This window comes from Cricetulus griseus, chromosome 8 (genome assembly GCF_003668045.3).
Source record: "Cricetulus griseus strain 17A/GY chromosome 8, alternate assembly CriGri-PICRH-1.0, whole genome shotgun sequence".
NCBI classification, from domain to species: Eukaryota; Metazoa; Chordata; class Mammalia; order Rodentia; family Cricetidae; genus Cricetulus; species Cricetulus griseus.
Genome location: NC_048601.1, coordinates 57089690 through 57117446, shown reverse-complemented (window position 1 = coordinate 57117446; position 27757 = coordinate 57089690). Strand labels below are relative to the sequence as shown.

General features: G+C 44.5%; 1 protein-coding gene across 4 annotated transcripts in view; it reads left to right on the top strand.

Annotated features, from left to right (window-relative positions):
* Positions 1-27757, top strand: part of Dysf (dysferlin) — a 199811-nt gene that overhangs the window by 153131 nt on the left and 18923 nt on the right. For all 4 annotated transcript variants that reach the window (XM_027428547.2, XM_027428543.2, XM_027428546.2 and 1 more), the window contains 6 exons: positions 16444-16542; positions 22526-22654; positions 22909-23064; positions 25160-25251; positions 26607-26777; positions 27437-27579. In XM_027428547.2, coding sequence (XP_027284348.1) covers positions 16444-16542; positions 22526-22654; positions 22909-23064; positions 25160-25251; positions 26607-26777; positions 27437-27579 — 790 coding nt within the window. The remainder of the gene's footprint in view (positions 1-16443; positions 16543-22525; positions 22655-22908; positions 23065-25159; positions 25252-26606; positions 26778-27436; positions 27580-27757) is intronic.

Sequence of the window (27757 nt, the reverse complement as noted above, 5' to 3'; positions counted from 1 at the left end):
ATTTGAAGAATCTTTATAGGACCTTTGAGATTTTCTGCTTCTAGGTGAGTCACTTTTGGTGATTTATATTTTATAGGAATGTATCCATTTCCTCCCCAAATATTAGCATAGCAATTTTTTGTAATGCCCCCTTAATTTTTTCTAGTTTTTCTTCTCCATCTACCTGTGTCTCCTTATTACCAGGATTTTATTTTATTATTCTTGTCACACATTGTCAGATTATTTTAATCATTTTCAAAGAATCAATTTTTGAATTGATCTTCCATTTTGTTTCCTTATTTCATAGCAGATTAATATTTTATTATTTCCTTCCTCCTATTTGGGGTGTTTATTATATTTTTAACCTCTATGTAAACATCGAAGGCTATAAAATTCCCTGTTAAGTATTGTGTTATGCTTCCCACAGGACTTGGCAAGCAGTATTTTTGCCATTTTTTGTGTTCTGAATATTTTCTTATTTCATTTTGACACCTGAGCTGTCTAAAAACATTTTGGAAGTTCCTAAATTATATTTCAAGTTATCTTTCTGTTGTTGTTGTTGCTACTGGCACAGCTTAGCTTTATTGTGGTTCAGAGGATGTAGTCTGTATGTAATAATACTCAGGAGTGACCTTTATGGTCCAGGGAAAGGTCCATTTTTATGACTGTCTTGTGTAAGCCTGAAGAATGTGTGTTCTTCAAATGTGTTTTACAGGCTACACATCCACTCAGGACACTTTGTTAATATACTATCAAAACTTGGGTTCCTTTGTTTTGTTTAATTTTGAAAACTATATGTGTGAGTCTGTGTATGGTGTGTGCACATAAATTCAGGTGCCTGTGGAGGCCAGAAGAGGATGTCTGATCTCCAGAAGCTATAATTACAGGTGGTTGTGAGCCACCTGACATGGGTGCTGGGAACTTAACTTGGATTACAAGAGCAATTTGTGCGTTATCTCTCTCTCTCTCTCTCTCTCTCTCTCTCTATATATATATATATATATATATATATATATATATATATATATATATATATATATTACAGGGCTATGGCCCTGGCTAAGTAGACCGGGTTGACTTCAAACTCACAGAGATTCACCTGCCCCTGTCTCCTGAGGCCTGGGATTAAAGGCATGTATCATCCTGTCAATTTTTACTGATTATTTAACTTTTTCCATCTTACTCTGTGTTTCTTTTTTTATTTCTTTCTCTCCCCCCACTTGTCTCTTTGGTTTTTCCAAACAAGATTTCTTTGTGTAACAGTCCTGCCTGTCCTGGAACTCACTTGGAGACCAGGCTGGCCTTGAACTCACTGAGATATGCCTGCCTCAGTCTCCCGAGTGCTGGGATTAAAAGTGTGAGCCACTCCACCCACCTTATTTAATGTTAACCTGCATCTTTGATTTAGCAAAGCCTGATTTAATTCACACATACAGCTTCTTCCAGAGTATGATTGAGAACCAAATGCTCTCCAAATACTATCGCACTTCTGTTGGACATGTCAGCTTCATCTTGTAAATTACATGTAAGCCTGTTTTTGTTTTTCTTTTTAAGCAATGAGTTTTCTTTTAGCTGTGTTCAGATTGACTATTCTCTTTGTGTAGTAGCCTCCTTCCTCTGATTTTACTTTTTCTTTAAGTAGAATCTGTTGAAATTATTACATGGGCATCAGTTTGTTTTAAGCTTTTCTCCTTTTCTAGTTGTTTGAAAATACTTTTATTTCACACTGAGCATCACATACAATATAGAGATGATCGACAATATGCAGGGGGATGTGTGTAGGTTATATGCAAATTGCACATAATCATAGGTAAAGGCTTGAACATCTTCAGATTATGACCACCCAGGGGTTCTGCAGAAACTGAGATTCACTGTGTTAATTTCTTCTTTTTAAAAAGATTTGTTTTTATTATTTATTTATTTATTTGTTTATTTATGTGCATGTGTGTGTCTGTGTGCATGCAAGTGTCTGCAGAGGCCAGAAGAGGGCATTGGAGTTATAGATGGTTGTGAGCCATCCCATGTGGGTGTTGGGAACCAAACTTTGGTCCTTTGGAAGAGCAGCAAGCTCTCCTGCTAACTGCTGAACATCTCTCCAGCCATGGGAATGAAATAAAAAGAATAGGTTTATTGTAGTTTTAAAATATGTGTTTGGGTGTGTGCCTGTGGGTGGGTATGTGGGTGGCAGTGCAGATACCCAAAGGTGTCAGAGGCATTGGATCCCCCTGGAATTGGGGTTCCAGATTGTTGTGTGAACTGGGAGAATGCTTCATGTTCCTAACCACCAAGTCATCTCTCCAGCCCCCAGGGTTTTTTTTTTTTTTTTCCAAGTGATACACTTACAGTGAGTTTTAAAGATTCATCTTCTATTTATTTAATGTTACTAGTTTCTGATCTTTTATTTAATTCAGTTTGCTTGAGTTTGTCATCTCAAGACTTACATTTTTTGAACGTTCTTTCTTCTGCAGTCTGTTTAGTTTTAAGGTCTCTGTCTGTCTTTTGTTTCCTGGAGGGTCCTTTGGTTCACATGTTATTTCTGACACTTCTGCTTTCTGTTCTCATGCGTCTGCTTCTGCAGTTGGTTGATCCTCACTGGCACACGCTCATGGCGTCTTGTTCCTCATGTGTTGCACTATTTTTTGATCATGAACTCATGCTCTTTGGAACTTTATCTGAGAATTCTTTGAGGCCTGGATGGAAGTCACATTCTTCCAGAGAAGATGCGTGTTTACTTTTACCAGAAGCCTGGAGACACTACAAACCCAGATTCACTTCAAACTAAATGCTCAGCTGTGGCTTTTGGGGTCCCGTAGGCAGTATGCATTTGGCTCCTCATTTCTCTGGATTTTTCCTTTCTCATTCTTTACACCCTCATCATCTCCAGAGTGAATCAAGAAGGTTTTAAAGATGCCTGTTGATGTGATGAGCTTGCTGGGGAGATTTCTCTGGTTGTCTAGTTTGCCTTTTAGCTAGAAATCGAAATCTGTTTCAATTTGAAATCTGACAGTCCTGTTTTTCATCAAGCAGGTTGTGTCTCCTCCAGAACTCAGAGCTCTGGTTTCCTGTCAATGGCATCTTCTCCAAACGTCCCATGAACATGAACAAAGCCATTTGTTCTGTTTTGGACTCAGCTCTTTGGCTCAGGGAAACGTTTTTCTCAGTCCTCTGATTATTTCCTTCTTTTGACCCTCAGTACCATTTTCCTGTCCTTTGCTTAGCCTCACAGAGAGGGAAGTTCTTACTCATCAAGCAATGGCAGCTGAGGTGGAGCCTGTCTTTGAATACACAGACATTTTTAAAAAGTCAATGCAGATCAATAAAAGATGGAGATAGTTTAGAGTTGCTGGAGTTTTACTTTGCCAGTTGGGAATCCAACAGTGTGAAAGAAAACAGAAGGAACCCAGAACCACAGGCTCTTAGCACTTTTTTTTTTTCTGTGAGCTGAAGACTGTGTGTTTGCTATGGCAGCTAGCATTATCTAATGAAGTCAGAGCCACAGTCCTTGCCAATGGACTCCTGTGTAAGAGTTTCCTAAGTGAAGCAGGATTGACCTTTTACCCTAGGCCATCTGGGCATGGGTGTCACTGGGGAGACTTCCTACAGTGTTGGTTGAGGAGATTCTAAAGTTTGTGGCATCCCCTAACCCTGTTCAAGCTTCCACATGAAGAATTCCAGCTTGCACTTGCAGGGAGAACAATGGTTGTCTGGTCCATGAGACCCTGGACATTGGTCTAGCTCATGGCCTCTCTGTAGGCCATACAAGCAGAGGGGCAACTTATGCTTGGAAATGGGTAAGAAACTCAATGGTAGCTGACCTGGAATGACAGATATATCCACCTCTGAAAGTAGGGATGACTTTATTACTCAGAGCCTTACTTCTCTGATGACACTTGTATAGCACTCCCAGTATTCAAGGCTGATTCTTTCCCCATTCTTCCAGGGTAGCTCACTTGCTTCTCATTTTCTATCCCCACGTTCTTCTCACTAAGAAATAATACTATGGGAGGACATTCTTTCCTACCGAGGTGATTTTAGCCTCTCCTTGTCTTGACCTAGCACTCATTTAGATCAAGGTCACTTTCTCCAAGAACAGCCTTATTTCCCTCAATTCCAAGTTTGGACAGAATGCCTTATTGTGATTCATGAGTCTGGACAGCAGTTTATCCCAGGACTTTGAAGTACATGTTTTTTGACCAAAGCAATCAGTTACGGGGCGTCAGTCATGAGCAAGGAGCATTTCCAGAGGCAGCTCGTCTTCGAGCTGTGAGCTACATGCCTGTACCTCTGAAGTTGAGAGTTAACTTTAACCATGTTCAGTGTATGTGTGTGTGCATGTGTGTGTGTTTGTATTTGTGTATATGTGCATATGGAGGCCATGGGTCTGTCAGACATTTTCTTAACCTCTCTCTACCTCCTTTTTGAGACAGTCTCTCACTGAGCTTGAAGCTTGCCTGACCAGCCAGCAAGTCCTAGAGATCCTTCTGTTTCCACAAGCACTAGGATCACAGGCACGCTGCCATGCCCAGCTTCTTGTCTGGGTCTAGGGATTGAACTCAGATCTTCATGCTTGCAAGACTTTACCAACTCACCATCTCCACACCCTCCATACTCGCAGTTTTTCTTATTCCTGTATCTATCAGCTGAGCTACTTAGGAGATAGATATAGGTTTCCTAAGGACATGCATTCATGGTATTGGGGATGTTAGAATCACTACAGACATTTGAAAGTTGCAAAATCTCCTGCCATTAACAATCTCCCTGATGTTCTTGGTAAGGGTGCAGGCTGGTCTCTGTGACTCCCAAGAGCTCCGATGAGGTGTTTGATGCCTGTCCTTGGTGTCATTTGGGTCTCTTCTGTGATTCATTCTCTCATTTTCTCTGAACAAATACAAATGGCCCATCAAATGACAAGTGAAGGGATGGGGTGGGGTGGGGGCGAGGGGAGGGAAGTCAGAGCCGCAATCTGTTAGCTATTTGGAGTAATTGGTTATTTGCTGTGTGTGCGGGTTGGGAAGCCCAGCACATACTTTACGGTCTCTCCTGTTACGGGGGCTGGAGTCACCCGCCGATATTGGATCCTGGTTGCCGGAGCCCTTGGCTCGGGGCGCCTTTCCCCTGCTTGGCATTCCTGTGGTCTCCTTGGGGGTGCACCCCTCCTCCCTCGGTGCACACTGCAGGGGGGACAGCCTGGGGTGAAACGTCTGGCAAACTCCAGGCCCCCATCAGGGAGGAGGCAGCCCTAGCTCCTTCGAGCCAACCTTCCTTGCTTCTGCCCTCACTCTGCTACCAACCTCCTCCCCAAGGGGTCTTTCCCCTGGCATGAGGGACCTACTAGCCCTTCCACAGAAAAAGATTCTTCTCTTTCTTAGAGGGATATCCACAGCTTTCCCTGACGGCCTACTGGCCAGAGAGCTTTCACCAGTATTTAACATAATTCCTTCTTATCGTTCCTGGTCCTGCACATGCTCTATCTATTCCCTAGCCTGGGTTAAAAGAAGCTTGGAAGCTGTGCAGCCTTCTGTGCTGAGCACAAGGCTCCTTTGGGGCTCTGGGTGAAGCTTCATCCCTCACCCTGTGACTTTGATGAATCCCTACAGGAGCACGGGAAATCAGAACCGAGTAACAACTTTGACAAAGATTTGAAAAGTTAACGTGATTTTGCATATGAAAATGCACACGGTAACTGCAAAGTGGGTTGACTTTGGCACAGAGAGAGCTCCCCCCAAATCCCTTTTAAATTGAATTTAAGATAGCTAATATTAGTGTCTGTAGTTTGATGGATGCTTCTGCAGTCCCGGGAAGGCCTTCAAAAATAGTTTTTCTCTTAAGTAGATTGCTGGAACTCTTGTTAAGCAAAACTGTCTCCACAAGCAGAACGAAGGTTAGGTAAGCTCCCGCGTCCCCTGGGCCTTTCTGGAACCACCACAGATTCCGAATTAGAGATGTTGCATTGCTTTCTTCATAGGGTTGAAGACTCATCTGGAATCTCCTTCCTCCCAGCCCACCGAGTAGATTCCATTCTCTCAGGCATTCTGCATGATACCCTCAGGGAGCCAAGTTGCAGGCCAAGTGCCCAGCTTAGACTTCTGAGTCTGGAAATGGCTAACAGCCCAGTTCCCTCAGGCCTCTCACCCATGTGTTCAGAAACTTGGATTTCCTCAGGCCTTTCATGCATGTGGCCAGAAGTCCAACTTCTCCCAGGTTCCTCACCCATGTGGCCAGCAGCTTGGTTCCCTCAGGTCCCTTCCTATGGGGCTAGAAGCTTGGGTTCCATGAATGCCACCCCCCCATGTGGGGCACATGTCTCAAAATAAAAATAAACTAAAGAGTTCGGGGAGGGCATATAGCAAGCCTGGATTCCCTACAAGTCCTTACACTTTCAGCAAGTCCAGTTCCCTTGGTCAGAAAGCCTGGGTTTCCCAAAGACACCATGCTTAGTGGGCCCCTGTCTATAAGAGGCTGACAGATAATCAGGCTGTCTTTGCTGAAGCTCATGTGCGTCTATTTACTAGGCCTTGGAAAGCAATTGAGCTAAAGACCTTCCTTCTCTTACCCGATGCTGACCCAGCTTGAAAGCAGGATTTGTGGCATAGGGATCCTTCTACAGACCAGGAAGCATGGCACAGAGACCCTTCTACAACAAGGCTAGTATCCAGGGAGTGTCAATAAGAGGCTGGAAAAAATTGATGTCTGCTGTGAGTTGGTAGAGTTCTTCTGAGTCATTGGTAGCGGGATTTGGGCATCTGTCTTTGTGGTTTTGGGGATATCAAGTGGTTTACTGTGCACAGGGTGAGGTAGGTTTGAAGTCATATCTGGGCTGTGTCAGCCTGAGGATATATATGTTACATGTGTAGTCTGTGCTTGTGTGTCAGGAGCAAATTGTCCTCCGTTTTCCAGACCTTTGGAAATTAATTGATATCCTGTCGTCATTTGAATCATGAAGATGTCGCACCCAAGTTAGCAAAATTTGGTATCAACATGAGGGTGTTGGCATGTCAACAGGAAGAGTTACCATGATAACCGATAGCAGGCTCAGAGCCTCAAAATACCCTGTTGTCCGGCTGACTGAAAATCATTTCTGTCAGAGAGGAATAGCTTTCTGTGTAGTCTGGGATAGTGACTTAACTTCACAGACAGTGGCCCATTTCTTCATTTAGAAGAGTGTGTGTGTTTCTACACAGTGACCTTCAGCTTGACTTTATAACCTTGGTGGTGAAGGAACTTGACCAGCAGGTCTTCTCTTTGATTCAAGTGAGCATTCTGGGAAAAGAAGCTCTGTCCATGAACTGTAGAAGGAAGCACAAGCCTGTTACCTCAGCCACTTGGGAGGTTGAGATGTTAGTATCCATAGTTGACCAACCTAGGCAACGTAGTGAGACCCTGTCTCAAAATAAAAACAAGCTAAAGGGGGCATGTAATTCAGTAGTAGAGCACTTGCTGAGCATGCACAAGGCTCTGGGTTCCATCCCCAGTGTGTGTGTGTGTGTGTGTGTGTGTGTGCCCCTGATCCCCATTTTCCACTCCCTGGCCTCACAAGAGGAGTTGAATTTTTGCTACCGGTCATGAAAGGCACAGGCAGTGGGGTGATGATGTTTGGACCACACCATGCTGACTCAGGTCTTGGAGGATTAGGGTGCCTGTTTGACTGTCTTTGTTTGCTCAACAACTGAATGTTGGCTATTAGCTGGAATCCAAGAGGCTTCAGTACTTGCCTTGGTCAAACTGACTTGGCTGGCTGGTTGAAAGATGAATGGCCTTGAACCCTAGACATGGGGGCGACACAGGGGCAATGGCCAGATTTCTGGTTCAAGCTGCAGAAAACACTTTAGAAACCAGTCTTTGCTTTTCTTCCTCCTCTTTGCTGTGGCCCAAGGTTGATGCTTAACAATTGCCAGATGAGGTCAAAGACACAATTGACATTGGAGGCCACAGGACCAGATTCCTCCCTTTGTGGGATGGAGACTCAGTTTCTGGGGCACACCTGGCTAAGACCTGGAGGGTTCACCTCAAGGCTATGCTAACTTATTTTGGAACTTCCTTGGCAGGTGAAATGAACTTGAGATAACTCCCCCAGAAGCCAGGCTGGGGTAATGGCAGGAATGATATTTTCAAGTCATATCCATGAGTGTGTTAAAAATATCACTTTATTTTCTGTAAGTCAACTTAATCTCCCTTTGAGCTCTCATTTTTTCCTAATGGCAGAAAATCCCTGGTAATCTTAGGCATTTTAGGTTTAAACTTAGTCACTTTGGTCTTACTTTTCCCCTCCACACCCCAGAGTGGGGGGTGGTGGCTAAATTCTGGTTTGGCCTTCCTTAGTGTTATTTCTCCAGGGAGGGCGGCCTGGTTCCCAGTACCAGTCCACCCTGGTGTCTCTGGGCTCTGACTTGGGGACACATGGATCAGATTGTGCTCTCTGACATCTCTTAGTCCCATCTCCTGGTTCTCTCTTTCTCTCTCTTCTCTCTTCCTCCCTCTCCCCTCTCTCCCCCATCCTCTTTCCCTCCTGTCCTAGCCTGCAGGCTTAGCTGTGGAGTGTGTAACACTAATGTCCCATGTCACTCTGAGGTCTACAGGAAGTGCTAAAGACTTACTTTTATTATATCTGTGCAGTTTCCTGTCCAGTGCCCTGGCACAGTTCCTCTAGTGACCTCTGGCTAGCTGTATACCAAATCCGGCAGTTAATTCATGGAGGATGAATCCAGGGGAGTTAGGATGGCTTGTCTGAAACCATCATACCTCTCTGGTTCTTGCTTTGGTACCCCTGAATGTTCATCTTCTTATTCTCTGATGGAGAAGAACTGACTGGACAAAATGTTTTCTTAAGCCTACTACTACTATTATTTTTGAGATAGGTCTCATAGATCCCAGGCTCACCTCAAACTCACTGTGGGACTGAGAATAATCCTGATCTTCTGATCCTCATTCCTTGCCTTTCCACCTGCTGGGATTACAGGTGTGCACCACCATACCTGTGCTGGGGGTCAAACCTAAAACTTGGCAAGCACTATATCAGCTGAGTCACACCCCCAGTTCCTTAAATACATAATTTGATGACACATTATCTGTTCTTGGTGTTTGAAGCCAAAGATTGTCACTTGTTTCCCATCCTCCAATGTTTAAGAACTCATATACTCATCAAATATCTCCTGAGATGCAAGATATTACCAGGAAGTGATTTAAGAACTGAGAGGGGTCACATGATCAAAAGACCCTGCTCTTACGGGAAGACACTCAACAAAAAAGACCTAAGTGACATCTAGCTAATGTCTGATGGGGATCACTGCTGTGTAGACAAAGCAAGTTTTGAGGGGAGTAGAAATTGCTGGGAAGGAAGCTGTAGTTTGAAACAGAGAATCAGAGAGAAAGGTTGAGAGTGCATTGGAGGCAGGCTTGAAGGGGAAGGAAGTGATCATGGATCCATGTTGTAGAACACAGACCTTTGAACAAATTGGATGTCATCTTCATCAGCTCAGCTTTGCCTGCCTACAAAAGGCCATTAGGAATGGGGCTGTTGGCTGATATTTCCTCATTGAAGGATGGAGTGGGGACAGTCAATGGACCTTCACCAGAGAGTCCTACTGTTCCTCTCAGCCATTTGGATGCAGTTCTGCCCTAATTACACAAGTTCTTTGGGGGTCTTGGGAGGTGCTAGAGTATATAGTGTGGTGAAGGTTACTTGAAGGGGTGTTACCTGTTACCTGTGTGCCTGTGAGGAAGCCATCATCCATGCTGGGGGAAGACTTTCCAGTGGGGCTGTTTAGGGGTCACTCATGCTTCTCTTACTCATGCTCTTTAAGTGATCCCAGGAAACTCACTGGTTTGGTGGAAACATACTTTGGTTTGTAGTTGGGATCTTATGAGGAGGCGATAGACACTGATAATTTCTCTCCTCAGGATGATAGAGGCCCTTCAAGAGAAAGGCAAGAGAGTGCCAGACAAGCTTGTGATCAGGAAGGCTAGTATGGTGGAAGAGGATGAGCTGGCAAGAAGGCAGAGGATGGGAGGGGGGAGAGCTGCAGTGTCTGTCTGACCTCTGAGTCTTGTGAGGTTCTTGTAAAAGACTTTAGCTTATTCCCAGTCAGGTGACATCAGAAGTCTTTGCACTCAGAGGGCCAGGATCCAATTACAGATTATAGGGCTGTGGTGGTATGAGTGGATTTAGAGACAGCAGCAAGAGGAGCGAGATGGGAGGCCAAATATGAGGGGAGGACTTGACTAGAGTGGCAGTGACAGGGGTTGGTGTGGGGAATGGCAGATTCAGAACATGCTCTGGAGCTGGGTCTGAGTTGCTGAGGACTGCCAATCATTTATGGGAGGAAGGCTATAGCAGGAGCAAGTGACCTGCTGATAACTGGACCTGACAGGGCATTAGAGAGATTCATAAGGCATACATTGGCAGACATGCACCAGGCAGCTGGAGTTTGGAGAAGCCATTTAAGCTCTCTATCATGAGACAAATCAATGTCCACTTTATTTAAAGAGTGTGACTGGAGGGGAACTCCAAAAGAGGGTGCCTATAGGATAGAGGGGGTTTGGATAACTGATTTGGGCATACTTGGAGGACCTCAGAGTGACTAATGAGGGGGTCAGCTCTGAAGGCTGAGAGATGTGGCAGTGAGATAGCAGACCACAATATGATGGGCAGGAAGGGGACATGCATCAGGGACAGAGGAGGAATGCCACTGGATACTGTTCCCCTAGACTTTTGGAGGCACGGGTCATTAATGACCATATAAGCATGCTTGGGTAGATTAGAGAGAATGACAAAACAAGAATTATAGACAAAGCTGGAGGCAGAGCCCAGTGGGTAGAGAACTAGCCCAGCATGCACAGGACCTTGGGTTCCATTCCAGGTTCTGCATAAACCAGGCATGAAGGCACATGACTGTAATCACACAGCACTTGGAAGGTAGAGGCAGAAGGATCAGGAGTCCCAGGTTATCTTTTGCTATATAGCAAGTTTAAGGCCAGCCTGTTAGATGTGGAACCTTGCTTCAAAACAACAATAGCAACAGCAACAAAAGATGTTCTTGCTAGGCAAGAACATCCCAGCATTAGGGAGACAGAGGCAGGCAGATCTCTGTGAGTTCGAAGTCAGCCTGGTCTAAAGAGTGAGTTCCAGGACAGTCAGAGCTAGTTACACAGAGAAACCCTGTCTTGAAAACCCAAGAATAAAATAAAAATTTTAAAAAGCTGAGTATGTAGCAAGTGTTAGATACTATTTGGTGTTCAACGTTTGTCTGTTAAAATAAAACAAAACAATATCCGCTTTAATTCTTAAAGTTTATTGAGACTGAGTGTGCATGAGAGAGAGAGAGAGAGAGAGAGAGAGAGAGAGAGAGAGAGAGAGAGAGATACAGAGAGAGAGGAAGAGAGAGGGAGGAAGGGAGAGGGAGTGAGACAGACAGAGACATGTTTGCTACCTGTGTGTAGGTCAAATGACAACTTTTGGGGTACTTTCTTGCCTTCCACCTTGTTGAATCAAGGATCTCTGTTGTTTCTGCCTCACTGTGAGCTCTAGGTAGCCCATGATCATCTGGAGTCATTCTGGGCTCTGTTTCCCATATCTCTGTAAGACTGCTGGGTTCACAGATGCCCACCACTGTATCAGTTCTTCATGTGGCTCTGGGAATTGAATTTGGCTTGTGCAGCAAGCAACCACAGACTCTGAACCATCTCTCAGGTGCCATGGCACCAAGTTCTTGCTTAGAACACATCCTTGAGATTCCTACTACTCTTTAGTGTGAGCTTCTAGGCTTGTATTTGATCATTTATCCTTTTTTTTCTAACAGTTTTTTGAGATGTGTGTGTCAACACAAGCCCTTATTTAAAATGTACAGTTTGGCAGTCCTTTACCCTGCCCCTGTGTATTAAAGAGTTGTGCAGCCATCCCCACAATCCATTTTAGAATATTGTCCTCACTGCAAGAAAGAGTACCCACTCTCAGTAGCCTCCAACCATCTCCAGCTCTACTTTGCTTTTTATCTTATTTCATATAAATGCAACTATGCAATATGTGTTCTTTTGTGATTGACTTTGGCTTAGCGTGATTTTGGGGTTCATACAAGCTGTAGCATGTTGCCAAATGCCGTGTGGATAAACGTACTTCAGAAAACATGCTTTTGGGTCACACCCCCTTGGTGGCCACTATGAAAAAGGCTACTTAGAACTTTCAAGTACATATTTTTGGATCATCCCCATTTCTCTAGGAAACACATTGCTTGTCACTTTTCAGAATGGCCAGGGTGTTCCACAGTGACCACTATGTTTTATGTTCTTACCAGCTTCTCTCACCCCACTGACACTGTGTTACCTGCGTCTCTGGGGACAGCCACCATAGTATGTAATCTGTTTCTCATTGAGGTTTTAGTTTGCATGTCTCAGGTGACAAGGTGGGCAGTGATCATATTTTTATTTCTTATTGGCTGCTACATATCTTCTCTGGAGGAATTTGATCTTAAGGCCATTGGCCACTTTCAAAGATTTATTGTTTTATTTATGTATCTCTGTGTGAGTTTATGTGCACCATGTGCATACATGAGTCCTCAGAGATCAGAAGAGGGTGCCAGATTCATTCCTTGGAACTGGAGTTACAGGTGGTTCTGAGGGTGCTGGGGTTTGAACCTGGGTCCTCTGCAAGAGTAGTATGAATTCTTAACTGATAAGCCATCTCTCCAGCCCCCTTTGCCCACTTTTAAGTTGCATTAAAAATTGTTGAGTTGTGTGTGAGTTCTCTACACATTTTGGATACAGTTTCTTATCAGATGTATGATTTACAAATATTTTCCTCCCATCCTGCCAATTGTTCTCTTCCCATTCTTTTTTTTATAATTGTAATTAGACAAATTTTAAATTAGAAACAAGCTTCTTTTACATGTCAATCCCAGTTCTCTCTCCCTCCCCTGCTCCCCTCTCTCCCCAACCCCTTTCTGCTCCATAGGGAGGGTGAGGCCTTCCATGGGGATCTTCAAAGTCTGTCATATCATTTGGAGCAGGGCCTAGACCTTCCCCTGTGTGTCTAGGCTGAGAGAGTATCCCTCTATCTCTTCCCATACTTGGTAGTACCTTTTGAAGCATGCTACTGTTCTTTACCTAAATTAAAAACAGTGGGATTATTTGGGAGTGGAGCAGTGAGATGGGTCAATGGGACAAGCACTTGATACACTTTCCTGAGAAACTGAGCTTGGTTCCTGTAACCCATGATTATGGATGAGAGGAGAGAACCAACTCAACAATGCTGCACACACCCATCCCTTCTCTCTCTCTCTCTCTCTCTCTCTCTCTCTCTCTCTCTCTCTCTCTCTCACACACACACACACACACACACACACACACTAATAAACAAACATTTAAAAGGCAAAAAGTCAGTTTTTTTAAAGCTATGTAAGGCATACTTCTACTCAATGGAAAATCAAGCACAGAACAGATAAACAAAAATATTCTTAGTCTGTACATTCAGAAGCAATCACTATATTTATTTTGTGTTTACTCTTTATACTAAAACATTTACATTTTATTATACTATTTTTAAAAGATTTATAGTTTTTATTTTATGTGTATGAGAGTTTGCCTGTATGTATGCATATATACCATATGTTTGCAGTGCCTGAGGAGGTCAGAAGAGGGAGTTGGATGCCCCTGAGCTAGAGTTACAAATGGTTGTAAGCTAGCTTGTGTGTGATGGGAACCAAACCTGAGTCTTCTGCAAGAGTGGCAAGTGCTCTTAGCTTTTGGACCATCTCTCCACTCCTCAAACTGCTTTTTTCTCTTGAGTCCAGCGTCCCATGTAGCACAGGCTAACATCACACTGGTGGAAATGCTCCTGCCTCAGCTTCTAGAGTGCTGGGATTACAGGTGTGCACCAGTTTACCTGGCCCATGATTCTTAGCTATCTCTAATGAGACATTTTCATGTTGTACAGTGACCCAGTTGGATCTCACCAGGTCTGCTGCTGCAACCTGCTCATTTGGAATCTTTGTGTCTGTATTCAGGAGTGGGAGTTATACATATTCCCCCTCCTCCTTCCCTCCTCTGTATTTCTTTGTCAGGCTTTGTTTCCTAAAATGAATGGGAAATTTTTTCATCTTTTTTTTCTTCTGTACTGTGCACCAAAGTATAATTTATTCTTTTAAAGACTTGTAGAACTTTCTTCCAAACAAAAAGCCTCCTGGCTTGATAGCTCCCTTGGCAGGTACTTCTTGAAACGGCTTTCACTTTCAAGGCCAGCAATCTCTTCTTGTTTTTTATTATTTTTGCATTGATGTTGGCATTCGTGTTTTTCTAGAAAATCTCCTAGTTCTTCTGGATTTTCCAGGATTTTGTCATGAATTTAGGCCTATTTTATTCTTCCACATAATGTCTTTTTATTTCATCTTTCCTGTTGCTGATATATCCACTCTTTGAAACTAGTTTGGTATTTATCTCTTTCTTGAGGGTGTTAATTATCAATTGTAATATTCTGCCCTCTGTTTGTTTATTTCCTTATAGGTTTACTTTACATTTTATGTTTTACTTAATTTGTTTTGCTTTTTCTGATCTCATAAATTATCAGGTTATTTATTTTCATTCTTTCTGTACAAAATTGAGAGCATTTCAGACTGAGTTTTTCTATGCCTATGGGTCTATCTGCAACCTGGGTGTCTTGAATCTAGTTCTGGTTTTCTCTGACTCAGTGGGGTTTTAAGAACATGTCTTTAAATGTCTAACAGCCTGGGATTTTCATTTTATTGTTTCTTATTAATTTTAAGTTTTATTGAGTGGTCAGAGAGGTGACCACCATGAGTTTATTTCTTAGTTTTTATTGAGATTTGCTTTTGGCTCTTTTCCCCCTAAGTGCTCCAAGGGTGCCAGAAATAAAGGTAAACTTCCTGTTTTCAGTTTTTCAAGAAGCCTGTCTATTTGGGTGCCACTGTTGATGGTATTGTTCTCTAAGCTTCTCTCTCTCATGTTTCTGTCTTTTCTTTGTGTCAAATATGCTGGTTAGCTGCCTGTCTTAACAAGTCAAAATTTTAAATACCTGGACTGCAAAGGGAAATAAGCTTCAGGAAGAGCCAAACAGCTGAGCAGGGTTCCTTTCTAGCCTAAGTCTGTGTGCTTGTCTCCCTGTTCCTGTATGTACTATGTGTTTTCTATGGGAGTACAAGTACATGGATGATTTGGCACATTAATTCCCCTTAGATATGACTATGTAAATATTGTCTCCTGTGTGCTGGTCTTTGTGTTCCTCGAACATCTTCACTACAGCAGTTCTTTGCATGGCTCTGTGCTGGTATCTTCTGGAGCACTGTTCAGTCCAGAAGCTCCACCTCCTTGCACTTTAACCCATCTGAACCTGATTTTTCTTTTGTGGCTGCAGAAGATCCTCCGGGTAAGTGACAGCCTCATGCTGACACTCATTCTCTGCTTTTGGGGGGTTCTGGGGATGCTAGGACTACACTTTGAGGATGGACAGGAACTCTGGGCACCTTTGTTACCCTCACTGCCTCCTTGGATCCCTTGGCCTAGTTTCATTCAAAAGTGGGAACTCAAAGGGTTTGGCTTTGAGGAGGATTAAGCATGTTTATGCTTAGGACAGATACTCCGTTCACTTTGTAGACTGATGCAGCTTCTGGGAGGTGTCCTACTCAGCCTTCAGTTGTGGTTTCAGAATGCTATCTATAGGCATCTTGCTCTTGGCCCTTCTCACTAGATTGGCTGGGTTTCAGTGATATAGAGAGGCCTCAGCCTGAAGGCCCTGCCCTGAGTAGGCTTCTGGGGCAGACCCTTCAGGGAGCTTGCTGGTTCTGTAGCACATTATCTAGGACACAGCTGGGGAAGGGCTGAGGGAAGAGCTGAGCTGGAAGGTGTGGAGGGAGGTTTGTGGGGCAGGCAGTGGTCCCCTTCCATATTTTCCGCTCAGCTAGGTCCCTTCAGTTAGCAGCATCTTTTGAATAAAAGTCAATTAACAAATGCTTGTTGATCCTTAGGGACCCTACCTTGATTCCACCTTGAGAAGTCTACATTCTGATTCCCAGTTCAGAAGGCAGAGGGATGGGCTGGGTCCTTGAGAGGCTCTCTACCTTACCACACTCTTAGGCAATACATTCTTGACATGCTCTGGGCAGAGAACTCTGCATACTCCTTGGACCTCAGCCAATTTATTCCTGGGATGCTGCATGCTACTGTGGTTATTCCTGCTTCACAGAAAGACAAGACAGGCCTGAGTGCCTGATGGGAACACAGGAATGGGGATGGAGGCAGACCCGAGCCTCAGTTGCTCAGCAACATTCAGGTGTTGCAAGCTTCCCCAGTCTGCACGGCCTTTGCCCCAAAGAGGCAGAGGTTTCTGGCTCCCTATTTTCCATGTCTCTTAATAACTTATAGGCAAACCTTGGGATCCAGGTCAGCCTGAAGTCTTAAAATTCAGAAGGCTTCAATTAGCTGATGGACTCCTAAACCCTCTCCTTCCTTCTCTTTGCTCAGGAGGAGGAGTTCATTGACTGGTGGAGCAAATTTTTTGCCTCTATTGGGGAGAGGGAAAAGTGTGGTTCCTACCTGGAGAAGGATTTTGACACGCTGAAGGTAAGACCTCTCTCTGGAATTCATTCCCCAGTCTTCTAGCAGGTGTTAGGTTCAGGGATGAGCAGTGCAGTGAGGGGGTTGTGTGTGGGGGTCCTGAGTCTGAGGAAAGGTCACCCTACGTCAGAGTGTGGATTTGGAACAAGAAATCATGGTGGGCAAGGGTAAGCAAGAAAGTATTTGTGGAACAGTGTTGACGATACTGAAGTGATGACTGTGGGAAGACCTCTGTGGAGCACTGGCCAACATTTGCGGGGGGGGGGGGTTCTAGGTTTAATCTCCGGTAGCAAGGGATGAAAGAAAAATGGAACAGACTGGCAAGATGGCTGAGGGGTAAATGTGCTTTCCACCAAGGCTGTCAATCCAAGCTTGATCGTCTGAACCTGCATGGTAGACATCTATGTGTGTGCCATGGAATGAGCACCTGAGTGTGTGTACACACACTAAATGAATGAATGAATAAATACAAAACTACTGGGAAGGGAGAAAATGTTGAAGTGTTTTTAGGTGAAATAATGTTTAGGGTTTACTTTAAAATGTCCCTTTAGCTCCCCCCCCCAAAAAAGGAAAGTAAGGGTGGCCATTCCACAGATTGTCTAAGTGGAGAATTATTAAAATTGCGAATCTCTGATGTTCCTAACCATGGTGGGTGCCAAGGGATTTGTGGCATCCTTCTGTTGCTTTTGGGGTTTGGAAAACCATTCTGCAGTAGAAACTCTTGAGTGAGTTCAAATGCCAAGTCCAATTGAGAATACACATCTGACCCCCAACCTTTGACCCCTACAAGAGACACAGAATATAATTAAGATGCTAGGCTTTGTTTCTGTGAATAAAAATTAGAGATGTGTTCTCCAATTTCTGGTATTTTGAAGAAATTCTATAAATATAATTATAGCTTTTCAAGGTGACTAGTTTTCAGAAAGATAACCAAAGATGACTGAAAAATTGTTCTTCAAGGTGTTATGTGTTCTCCATTGTAAGGTGACCAGCTACATCCAAATATCAGATACAATGTATGATTTTTAATGTTAAGTATGCCTTAAATATGGCACAGGACACACTTACCTGAAAATGATTTCTTATTTATCTGAGACGAGCACAATCAGATGACCTATGCTGTCTCTTCTGGATTCTAAACGTGGGAGAGCAAGCACAGAGCTCAGGCTAGGAGGTGGGGCACTCACTGTCAAGGGAAAGTTTTGGCTAGTTAGAGTGGTTTGGGATGGGTCCTCTACCTCTGAAGCCCTGGGTGGGGACTCCAGTGGTGTTCCTTGGGTCCCCTGAACTGTCTGGTGTACCTAGAGTCCTGGCTGTCCTGCTAGGAAGCCACCGGAGCCTAGCAGCACCTCAGGCTGCAAGTACTTCTGGCTTCGTGGCTGGGTGTGTGAAACTGGGCAGACAGACAGAACTATTTGCGTACCAGGAAGAAGGTTTGGCCAGTTAGGTCTGGCATATGGTACTATGGTCTTGCCAAGAAATGTGACAAAGCAAGCAAGGGTGAGGATTGCTGCCAGGGTGGCCGGAGGCCCCAGCCCCTCGTTCCTCAGGAGGACACCGGATGCGGAGCTGGCACTCGGCCTCCTGCTTGACCTCTCTGAGGAGGTCTCCAACAGTAGCCAAGTGAGCAGAGCCTCTCCAGAGCAAAGGCATCCCAACTATTTCTGGGGGAAAACTAGACCTGGAAGGAATGCTGGTCCTTTAATATCAGTAAATGGAAGAGGACCTCCACTACCACCAAAACCAGCTTCTAGTATGGCAGAGAGAGGAGTACAGAGGACAAAAAAAAAAAACAAAAAACAAAACAACAACAAAAAAAAACCCTATACTTTGGAAATCACCAGCAAAAGGGGTGAAAGTTCATGGTCTAAATAGGAAAGTAAAGAAATTTCAGGGCACAACAAAAATGCTTTAAAATGAGAAATCAGAACAAAATGCAGGAAAAGTGAAGAACATATTAACTTTCCCAATAAACAAGAATGGATCAAACTCTTCTGCTAAGCGATAAGGACTTCAAGACTACATTAAAAGTCAAAATTCATCGCCCTCTCCTTAAAAGACACTTCGAACAATTAAGTGGCTTTGGGAAAAGTAGAATTTCAGGAAGCAACATTTCTATGCTATCTTGGGGGACACAATCAGATTAAGTGTAAATAAAGAGGAATTAGGTAGAATTTAAAGTAAAAAGCAAAGAGAAAAACAGTGGTTTTCTTTCCTTGATAAAAGATGTATTTCCCTGCAAAGACTCCCAAAGCTTTGAAATACTCAGAACAAAAATAGTTAGGGACATATAAACTTGTACCTTACAAAGTAGCATCTCAAAATGGCAGGGATTAAAGTTGAAGAGGGAATTTTAATACATTGCCTGTATGACTGAACAGACAGTAAATAATAGTAAATAAAAGATCCAAACAACAAGCCTTTAAACTGTTATGTTGCAGCTTAATAAAGTGCTCAATTTGTAGCCTTGAAACAGGAAACAAAAATAATTTTAAAATGGAAGACAAAAGTAATACAAAATAAAGAATGCACTTTCTACCTAATGCGCAGAGAACATTTACAAAACCCGATCACAAATTAGGTGAGTAATAACTTACCCAAGACAGAAATCAGTCAGGACATATTAAAGTGCAATAAATTGAGAAATTAATAAGTTTAAACAAAAAGTCCATCCAGTTGGAAATTTACAAAGTATTTCATTCGGACTCCCAGCATGAACATGCCTGCATAAGTCAGCACTTTCCCCCTTTTCTCTTGGAAATCATTCAAACCCACAGAATCCATTTTTCAGAAGAGCTGGAAACAAATAAAAGCCGCAGACTCCAAAATATAAGTAAGGGCTGCTCAAGGACAACTGAGATTGGGCAGGGGCCACGGGACATGAAGGATGATGGCAGCTCATGGGGACAGGGGCTCTCATAAACCCCTGTGAAAGTGTTCTTCCAAATGGGAGAATGTGGTAACTGTGTCAGACAGGGGTGGATGTGTGGGGGTAGATTGCTATTTCTCTTTACTTTCCTATACTTGGAAATTTTCATAATAGTTTCAAAGTGAAATGTTTGCAACATGAAGTAGGAAGTGCGCCCCTTATTTCCAACACTGCAGGAACGTTGCAGGCAGGTCAAGCTGACTGCAGAAGCCTAGACCTGGTTGGATTCAGAGGAGCTGGGAAGGTGGAGCGACATGGAGGAGCCATGTCTGTAGGAGGCCTTGTGCCTCCATGGTGGGAAGGAAGGAAATAGCCAGGCTAGGAAAAGCCAACTCATTTAGCGGTTAGTAAATGTAATTGCACAGCATTAATTCAAAAAATCCAAAGTGGAAAAAAGAAGAGAAAGTAGAAATCAAACCAATAAAAGAGGACACGTGCCTACCAGGACTGTTTTGCCAAGCAGCAGAAGAGAAGGAATGTTTCGCTGTGAACTTTTTAGAAAGGAAACTTCAGAATGTGAAGCATGAAGAATGGAACTTAAGAATGGACAAAGTCCATGAACTGGGAAGACTCTGGCAAGAGAGGAAGTATAATCTTTAACGGTGGACAGGGCAGAATGGCCACATGGAAAACACAGTTGGGGAATAGAGGGTAGAGGTGATAGTCACAACAAAAAGAAAATGGGGAGAAAAAGTTCAGAGGCGCAAACAGAAAGTGGCAGGTATAGAAGCCAGGGACAGAAGACTGGATACCGCTATAAGCAGAGTCTTTGAGGATGACACTCCAAACAATGAAAGTAAACAGCAAAACATGTAATCATTTAATCAAACTTCACTGTTGTGAAAGAACACTTGAATATATGGTTTGAAAAGGTCCAGTGTGAGTGAGGACAATTGACCCAGATTGGTCAACTTCAGATATAGCCTAGAATAGAACACATATCATACTTAAAATATCAAAAAGGAATTCTTCTTAAAATACCAAAGCCATTTAAAGTAGAAAATAAATCAAAGTGGCTTCAGTTTCCCCAACTATAAAAATCCAGAGGCCTGAAACAGCACACATAGCATTGTCAGTGACAGAGGATTTGAAGCTCACCCATACTTTCTGACAAGCATTCAGGGCAACAGCCAGCTGGTGAGGTTTAGCACTTCTCAGGCATGGTTTCTGGAACCGACAAGCTGGGCCTTGGAAAGGGCACAGCAGGGGAACTAGTTGTGATCACACAGTCTTCTGGAACCCAAGTGAGCAAGTGGGAGGATCAGGGTAACACAAACGATGGAAACATCATTCTTATTGAATATGTAACAGTGTAACAATGGTAAAAGTTAGGTGGAGAAGGAGGGAAAGTGGGGCCCGCGATAAGAACACTAATTGTCGTGTTGTAGAATAAATGGAATTGACAGATCTTTTCTCAAGTTGACAAGTTATGTATATAAGTGGATTCTGAGCAAACAGTGTCAAGGTCAATACTGAGGAGGAGAACCTTGCCTAAGACGGGATGATGGGGATGAAGAAGAAGAGGAGGGGAGAATGGGGAAGAGGAGGGAGAAGAGACTATGGAAAGAATTTCAGGAAAACAAATGAGACTAGAAACTTTCACGACTGTGTAAATATAAGATGTGTGTAAATCTTAGGCTCAAGCTATCTGCTTTATCAGTACATGTAACACCTGTCACTCGTTACAGCAGTTTCTTCCCACTGTTACTGCCACCTCACCCCACTTCTTCCTTGTATAGCCCTTGCAGGCCTGGAACTCACTATGTAGACCAAGCTGACCTCAAACTCACAAAGATCCGTCCTACTCTGCCTCGTGAGTGCTGTGTTTAAAGGTGTGGGCCCCCATGCCTGGCCTTATGGCAAGATTTAACATCAGATCTTGAAGTGACATCTAACTGCAGTGGAGAGATTCAAGATAGAAGAGTCCACCATGTCCCAGGCTGTGAAGAAAGCCTTGATGAGTTTTAAGAAGAGGCAGTGCCACACATACCACTTTCTGACCATAAGCCTCTAAAACTGGAAATCAGTAACAAGATCCAAAGTCCCCATAGCCTTCTTTACCTGGAGAATTGAAAAGAAATTCTATTTTTAAACACTTTTGGGGACACAGGAACATATGTGCCCTAGGCTATCTGTCCTTAAATTTGCCCTGTAGTGGAGATGGATGTGAGCTTCTGATCCTGCTTCAGTGCCTGAATATGGGGACCACAGGTGTGTACCACCACACTCCCCCTCACACTCTTTTTTTTTTTTTGTAAGAGCTGGCTAGTGGTGGCACATGCCTTTAATCTCATCACTTGTGAGGCAGAAGCAGGTGGGTCTCTGTGAGTTTGAGGCCAGTCTGGTCTACAGAGCAAGTTCCAAGGCAGGCTCTAAAGCTACAGAGAAACCCTGTCTCAAACCTCTCTGCCCCTACATCCCCCCCCAAAAAAAAGATTTGAGAAGAAGAGGAAACTGACCCAAACTCTTGAATATAAATGAGACAGCAATAAAACACTAGCCTTGAGCTTAGGTCTAAGGCAGCATGTGGAGCCATTTTTAGCCTTAAGAACTCATGTTAATTTTAAGAGATCAGAAAAAGTAAACAGCCAAGTCTGAGATAAATAATTAAAACAAAATGAATTATAGAATATATGAGGATTATGGTCATTCTGCATGCAGAAGGTCAACTTTTCATTTGTTTGTAACATTCTTAATCCTTTGAATGTGCTGCTTTTGTGAGTCTCAGGTAACTTGAAAACTCAATTACTCTGAAAACTCACATCCTAACAGACTAACAGATACTTTCCCTCCTCTCCCTTCCATGGTTTTCCTTCCATTCTGTCTTTTCATTTCTTTCTCTCCTCTTTCCTCCTTGGCTTCCCTTCCTCCATCTTTCCAACCCCACCCCTTTGTTTGCTTTTGTTCCTCTGTTAACTTCCCATCCTGTCAAATGTGCCATCTTCTCCGCTGTCCCTTCTCTTCCTCCACTCACACTGTCTGTTTCCCTTCTTTTCCTGTCTCTTCCTTTTCCATTCCCCCAATTTCTTGCTCTTGAGTCCTTTCTCATTTCAACAACAGGTCTATGATACACAGTTGGAGAAAGTGGAGGCTTTTGAGGGCCTGTCGGACTTTTGTAACACCTTCAAGCTCTACCGGGGCAAGACTCAAGAGGAGACAGAAGACCCATCTGTCATTGGAGAATTTAAGGTCTGTCCCTGACTTTGTGAGGTTACAGCAATCAGTGACTGGGGAAGGGGTAGTGGCAACAGTGACCATGGTGCTGCTGTTGGTGTCCTTGGGGGTGACCTTGTGGCTGATGTAGAATTGAATGGTAGTGTGGGGTAGTTTGTGGCTTGGCTCAATGGTTTCCATGGTGATGGCGCTCACAAATGAGCACCCGTTGGTTACTGTGTTATTGACAATGATGACAAAAATGAAAATCAAGTCCCCATTTCTTTTAGGGTCTCTTCAAAATTTATCCCCTCCCAGAAGATCCAGCCATCCCTATGCCCCCGAGACAATTCCACCAACTGGCTGCCCAGGGTCCCCAGGAATGCTTGGTCCGAATTTACATCATCCGAGCATTTGGCTTACAACCCAAGGACCCCAATGGCAAGGTAACATTCTTGGAACCCTTGGTCCCCTGAGAACAATAGCAAGCTTTGCCTGAAGAAGGCAGACAGAGTTTCTGTCCCAGGGAGGGCACAGTGAGCCAGGGAACCCAAAGATGCCTGCAGAGCTGAGAGGGAGCTGTGGCATCTTTGTGAGGAGCAACCCCAGGAGGTCAGGGAGGCTAGAGTCTGTTTGGGGCTCTGGAAAAGTGGGGTAGCCTCAAAGGAAGGAAAAGGACCCTTGTGGGTACATGAACATTGGGAGGCCAGGAAGGACAGGGAGCTGGGTTTTAAGAGTGGCTGGGGCATGGGTGAAAGCTTGAAAGCTGACTGCTCAATTCACAGGTATAACTGTGGTTTGGCACGTGGTAAAGTGGACAGAGGTCCAGGCTGAGTCTGTAAGGTTTTAGTGCTGAGAAGGAAGGCATACAGGGAGGGAGGCACAGGACTAGTAACTTCTGTGGGCCATGGGGCTAGAGGCACAGAAAAACTGGCTAGGCTTGTTCTGCCGATGTTGATGATCTACTACTCATCACAGGCTGTTGGTACTGACTTTGTAAAAGTTTATTCTTATTATTTTCTGTGTATGGGTATTGTGTACATAAATATATACCTGTGTACCACATATGTGCCTGGTGTCCACAGAGGCCAGAAGAGTGCATTATTGGATCTTCTGGGACTGGAGTTGTGAGCTGTGAGCTGCCATGTACCTCTGAGTCATTTCTCCAGCTCACAGAATACCATAATGAAGTATAATTTCTCTGGATTACTGAGTTTTTAGATCTTCCTTTAAATTTCATGTCTGAAGCAAGAGACAGAGATAAGTACTGGCCAGAGATGGAGGAGGGAGGGCTGAAGGAGAGGAGCTGGCAGAGAGAGAAGAGCTGGAAAAGGAGAGAGAACAGCAAAGCAGGAGTGAATAGTTGGAGTTTAGAGGTCCAAGCCTGGGTCCTTCCTTGTCCTCTTAGATGGGTTCCAGCCCCAATATGTGTCCCTAAGGTCAGGGACAGAAGTCTGGTATCCCACCCCCAGTGTCTTTCAAAGATGAGAAGTCACACACCCTAGCTTGGGCAGCACAGACAGCTTCCAGGATATGGCTGTCATACTGGCTTATGTTCTTCAAGCCTTCATGCCACGGTGCTAGCCCTTGTTCCTCTCTCTTGTTATATTCTTGTAGGATAGTGCAAAGTCTGCTGCTGCTTGAAAGTAGTGCTCAGAAAACAGGCTCAGGCTGTTCTCGTGGACAAAATTTGCCTCTGTATGTCTCTTTCCATCTTTAGAAACAGGCCATTTGAGAATAGAGTGGACCCCAACCTGGCCTAGGGATATATGGTCATGTGTGTATGAGGGCTGAGGTCTAGCCACACCCACCTCTTCCCATGTGCTGGTGACTCAGGAGTATAGGACACTCAACCTTCCTACTGTTAGGTGTGAGGCTAGAAGATCTGTCTGAGCATAAGGTGTGACAGGGTGAGGTATGTCTTAGTATACTGTAAGGTGTTGTCCTATGGTTCAGTGTAGTGTAGTATGTGTTTATGGTATGGTACGATGTGGTATGATAAGGTGTGATGCTGAGGTGTGATACAATGTGGTATGGTATGGTGTGGAGAGACACCATAACCATGCCTCCTAAGGGCTGGCTACAGGTGTGCCTGACCATGCCTGTCAGGGTGTGGCCAAGGTGAGGTCAGGATGGTGCGGAATAGGTTTTTAAGGGGCTGCAAGCACATGGGAGCCCCTTCTTTCTGCCTGGCTGCCTTGCTGCCCCTGGCACGCTCTGGCTTGCATTTGGCTGGTATTTATCTGAATAAAGATATCTTAAACCTACAGGCTCTTGTTATAGTATGGTATGGCATGGTATAGTGTAGTATAATGGTATAAGGTGTGGCTTAGTATGCTGTGAAGTGTTACAGTATAGTGTGGTGTGGTAAGGTATGGTAAGGTGTGGTGTGGTGTGGTGTGGTGTGGTGTGGTATAGAGGATGGGCCCTGGCCTGAGAGGACACAGTATGCATCACAGCTCACCGATGGTCACTGAAAACCAGAAGCCCCAAAGACACCTTGACCCAGTGATTTTACTTGTACATTTCTATGTCCTCCAGTGTGACCCTTACATCAAGATCTCCATAGGGAAGAAGTCGGTGAATGACCAGGATAACTACATCCCTTGCACCCTGGAGCCTGTATTTGGAAAGTAAGTGGGAAGTGGCTTGAGTTTGGGCTAGAGGGGCTGGTGTGGATAACTCACAGTTCAGTGGGCAGATGTGGCTGCCATTTAGGAAGTCTCTGTCTCCTAGGGCAGAACCTTTATCTTGGCTCTTTTATGTCTGTGATCAAAGACTTGAACCCTGTCAGGCGCTCCTTGTTAAGCACAGAGACCAGAGATCGCAGGAGTACTCAGAAGATGCATTTCTTATAGTGTGGGGTTCCCAAATACCCTGCACCTCAATCCCCCATTAGCATCTTACCTGAGTGGTACATTTGCCCAAATGAGAACATTATCACTGGTACGTTATGATTAGCAAAGAGACTTTATGAGTGCCCATTACAGTCCCTGTCTATCCCAGATAGTAGTTACCAGTAGTTATTCTTCTAGTGCCCACATGTTTTATGGTAGTCAGCTAGTGGGTAAAGACAGCCAGGGCATGGGGGACTCTAAGAACAAGAGGAGAAGGCTGAGTGGTAGGTGGGTGGCTCCTGGGACCTAAGTTGCCATTCGGTCATGAGTGTTTTGATGTGCAGCCTATGGTTGTTGTTTCTCTAGCACCCATGGAATCCTGGTCTTCCCACGTATCAAGTAACACATTGCATCCATATTGGCATCTGTTTGCTCAGTTGAAGTCACTCTGGCTGTAACTTGTGGAGAGAGACAGTCCCAGCCAGCAGCATTTGCCACCATGCTTAGGAGAGGATGGAGGGTGGAGAGAAGAGGTTTCATGATCTCTGGCACCTGGCACACGGATAGTGTGTGTTCGCATGTGCGTGTGTGCATAGACTCCACAGGAGCTCCCTCCAAAGAGTCATTTTCATAAGCCCTCCTTCCATTCCATCTTGGAAGTTGGTGTACAGCCCTAGGAGTCCTGAAAGTAGGTTCTGGACATGCCCTCAATGAGAGTTTCCTATCTCTGTCTCCTGGTGCCATGGCAGAAACATTGCTGTCAATGTTGTGTTCCATCTCATTCATCTATTCATTATGGGGTGCATGAACTAGGCAGTCAGCCTGGTTTGGGAAAACCTGGCACACAGGTACACACACACACACACACACACACACACACACACACACACACACACTCAGAGAGAGAGAGAGAGAGAGAGAGAGAGAGACAGAGACAGAGACAGAGAGAGAGACACACAGAGAGAGACACAGAGAGAGAGACAGAGGGGGGGCATAGAGGCCTGCCCAGTACAGCTGCACTGTGGGTGGCTTGCTCTAGAAGAGACAGGAGACCTAGGATGGCTTTCAATCCTTATCCCGCTGCCCCTTGACTCCCCACTGTGTGGATGCCACTGGGTTTGCAGTGTCTGATGCTGCTGGCTCTCCTGCAGGATGTTTGAGCTCACCTGCACCCTGCCTCTGGAGAAAGACCTGAAGATCACACTCTATGACTATGACCTCCTCTCCAAGGACGAGAAGATTGGGGAGACAGTCATTGACCTGGAGAACAGGCTGCTGTCCAAGTTTGGAGCTCGCTGTGGGCTCCCACAGACCTACTGTGTGTAAGTGCCCAAGATTGATTCTTACTTAGGTGTTCTCTTCTTGTATTCAATGAGGAACCCAACTGTACCCACCTCACAGATGTGGAAACAGAGACTTATAACTGGCAAGATTAGAATTTGAATCTGTGTATCCAGCTCTTTATCATGTTGTCACAATTCAGCCTTGCCCACCCTCCCTTATTTTTGAGATGGGATTTCAGTGTAGCCATGGCTGACCAGGAACTCACTAGGTAGACCAAGCTGTCCTTGGATTCAGAGATCCCACCCGCCTCTGCCTCCTGAGTGCTGAGATAAAAGTCATGTGCCACCACACCTGGCTTCAGTCTCTTGTGACGTGCACCAAGGTCTGCAGGGGACTGGGTACCTGGAAGGAGAGAGGAAGGGGTGATAGAGAGAGGGAAAGGAGAAAATAGCATGAAACACATGCTTCAACTGTGTCTGAGGGGGTCCTGTGACTGCCAGGGACATTTGTGTGTGGCATTTGAGTTCCAGTTTCATGCATGCTTCAGTCCTTTGCTCTTTGGGCCTCTGTTCTGTGAAACAGGCTATGACAGTGAAGTGTGAGCAGTGTTGAATGAATGTGGGGTACAGAGTCTACTGGAAGCTCCTCACTCTGTGTTCTTGGAATGTCTCATCTTAATCTTGTACTTGGGCCTCAGCTCTGGACCAAACCAGTGGAGAGATCAACTCCGCCCTTCACAACTCCTCCAGCTCTTCTGCCAGCAGCACAGGGTCAAGGCCCCTGTCTACAGGACAGACCGAGTGACATTTCAGGATAAGGAATACACCATTGAGGAGATAGGTGAGCTTCTCTATTGTCCTAACCATGGTGGGCTTTGTCTCATCAGAAAGGCTCAAATGGACACACCCTGTATCAGCAGAGTAAAGGGGTACCAGTTTGTAGGTCACAGGTCAGGGTGGAGCCAGGTCAGATCTCTGTCCAGGGCCATGGTGAAGTCTTCTGAGGGTGTCCTGGTTAG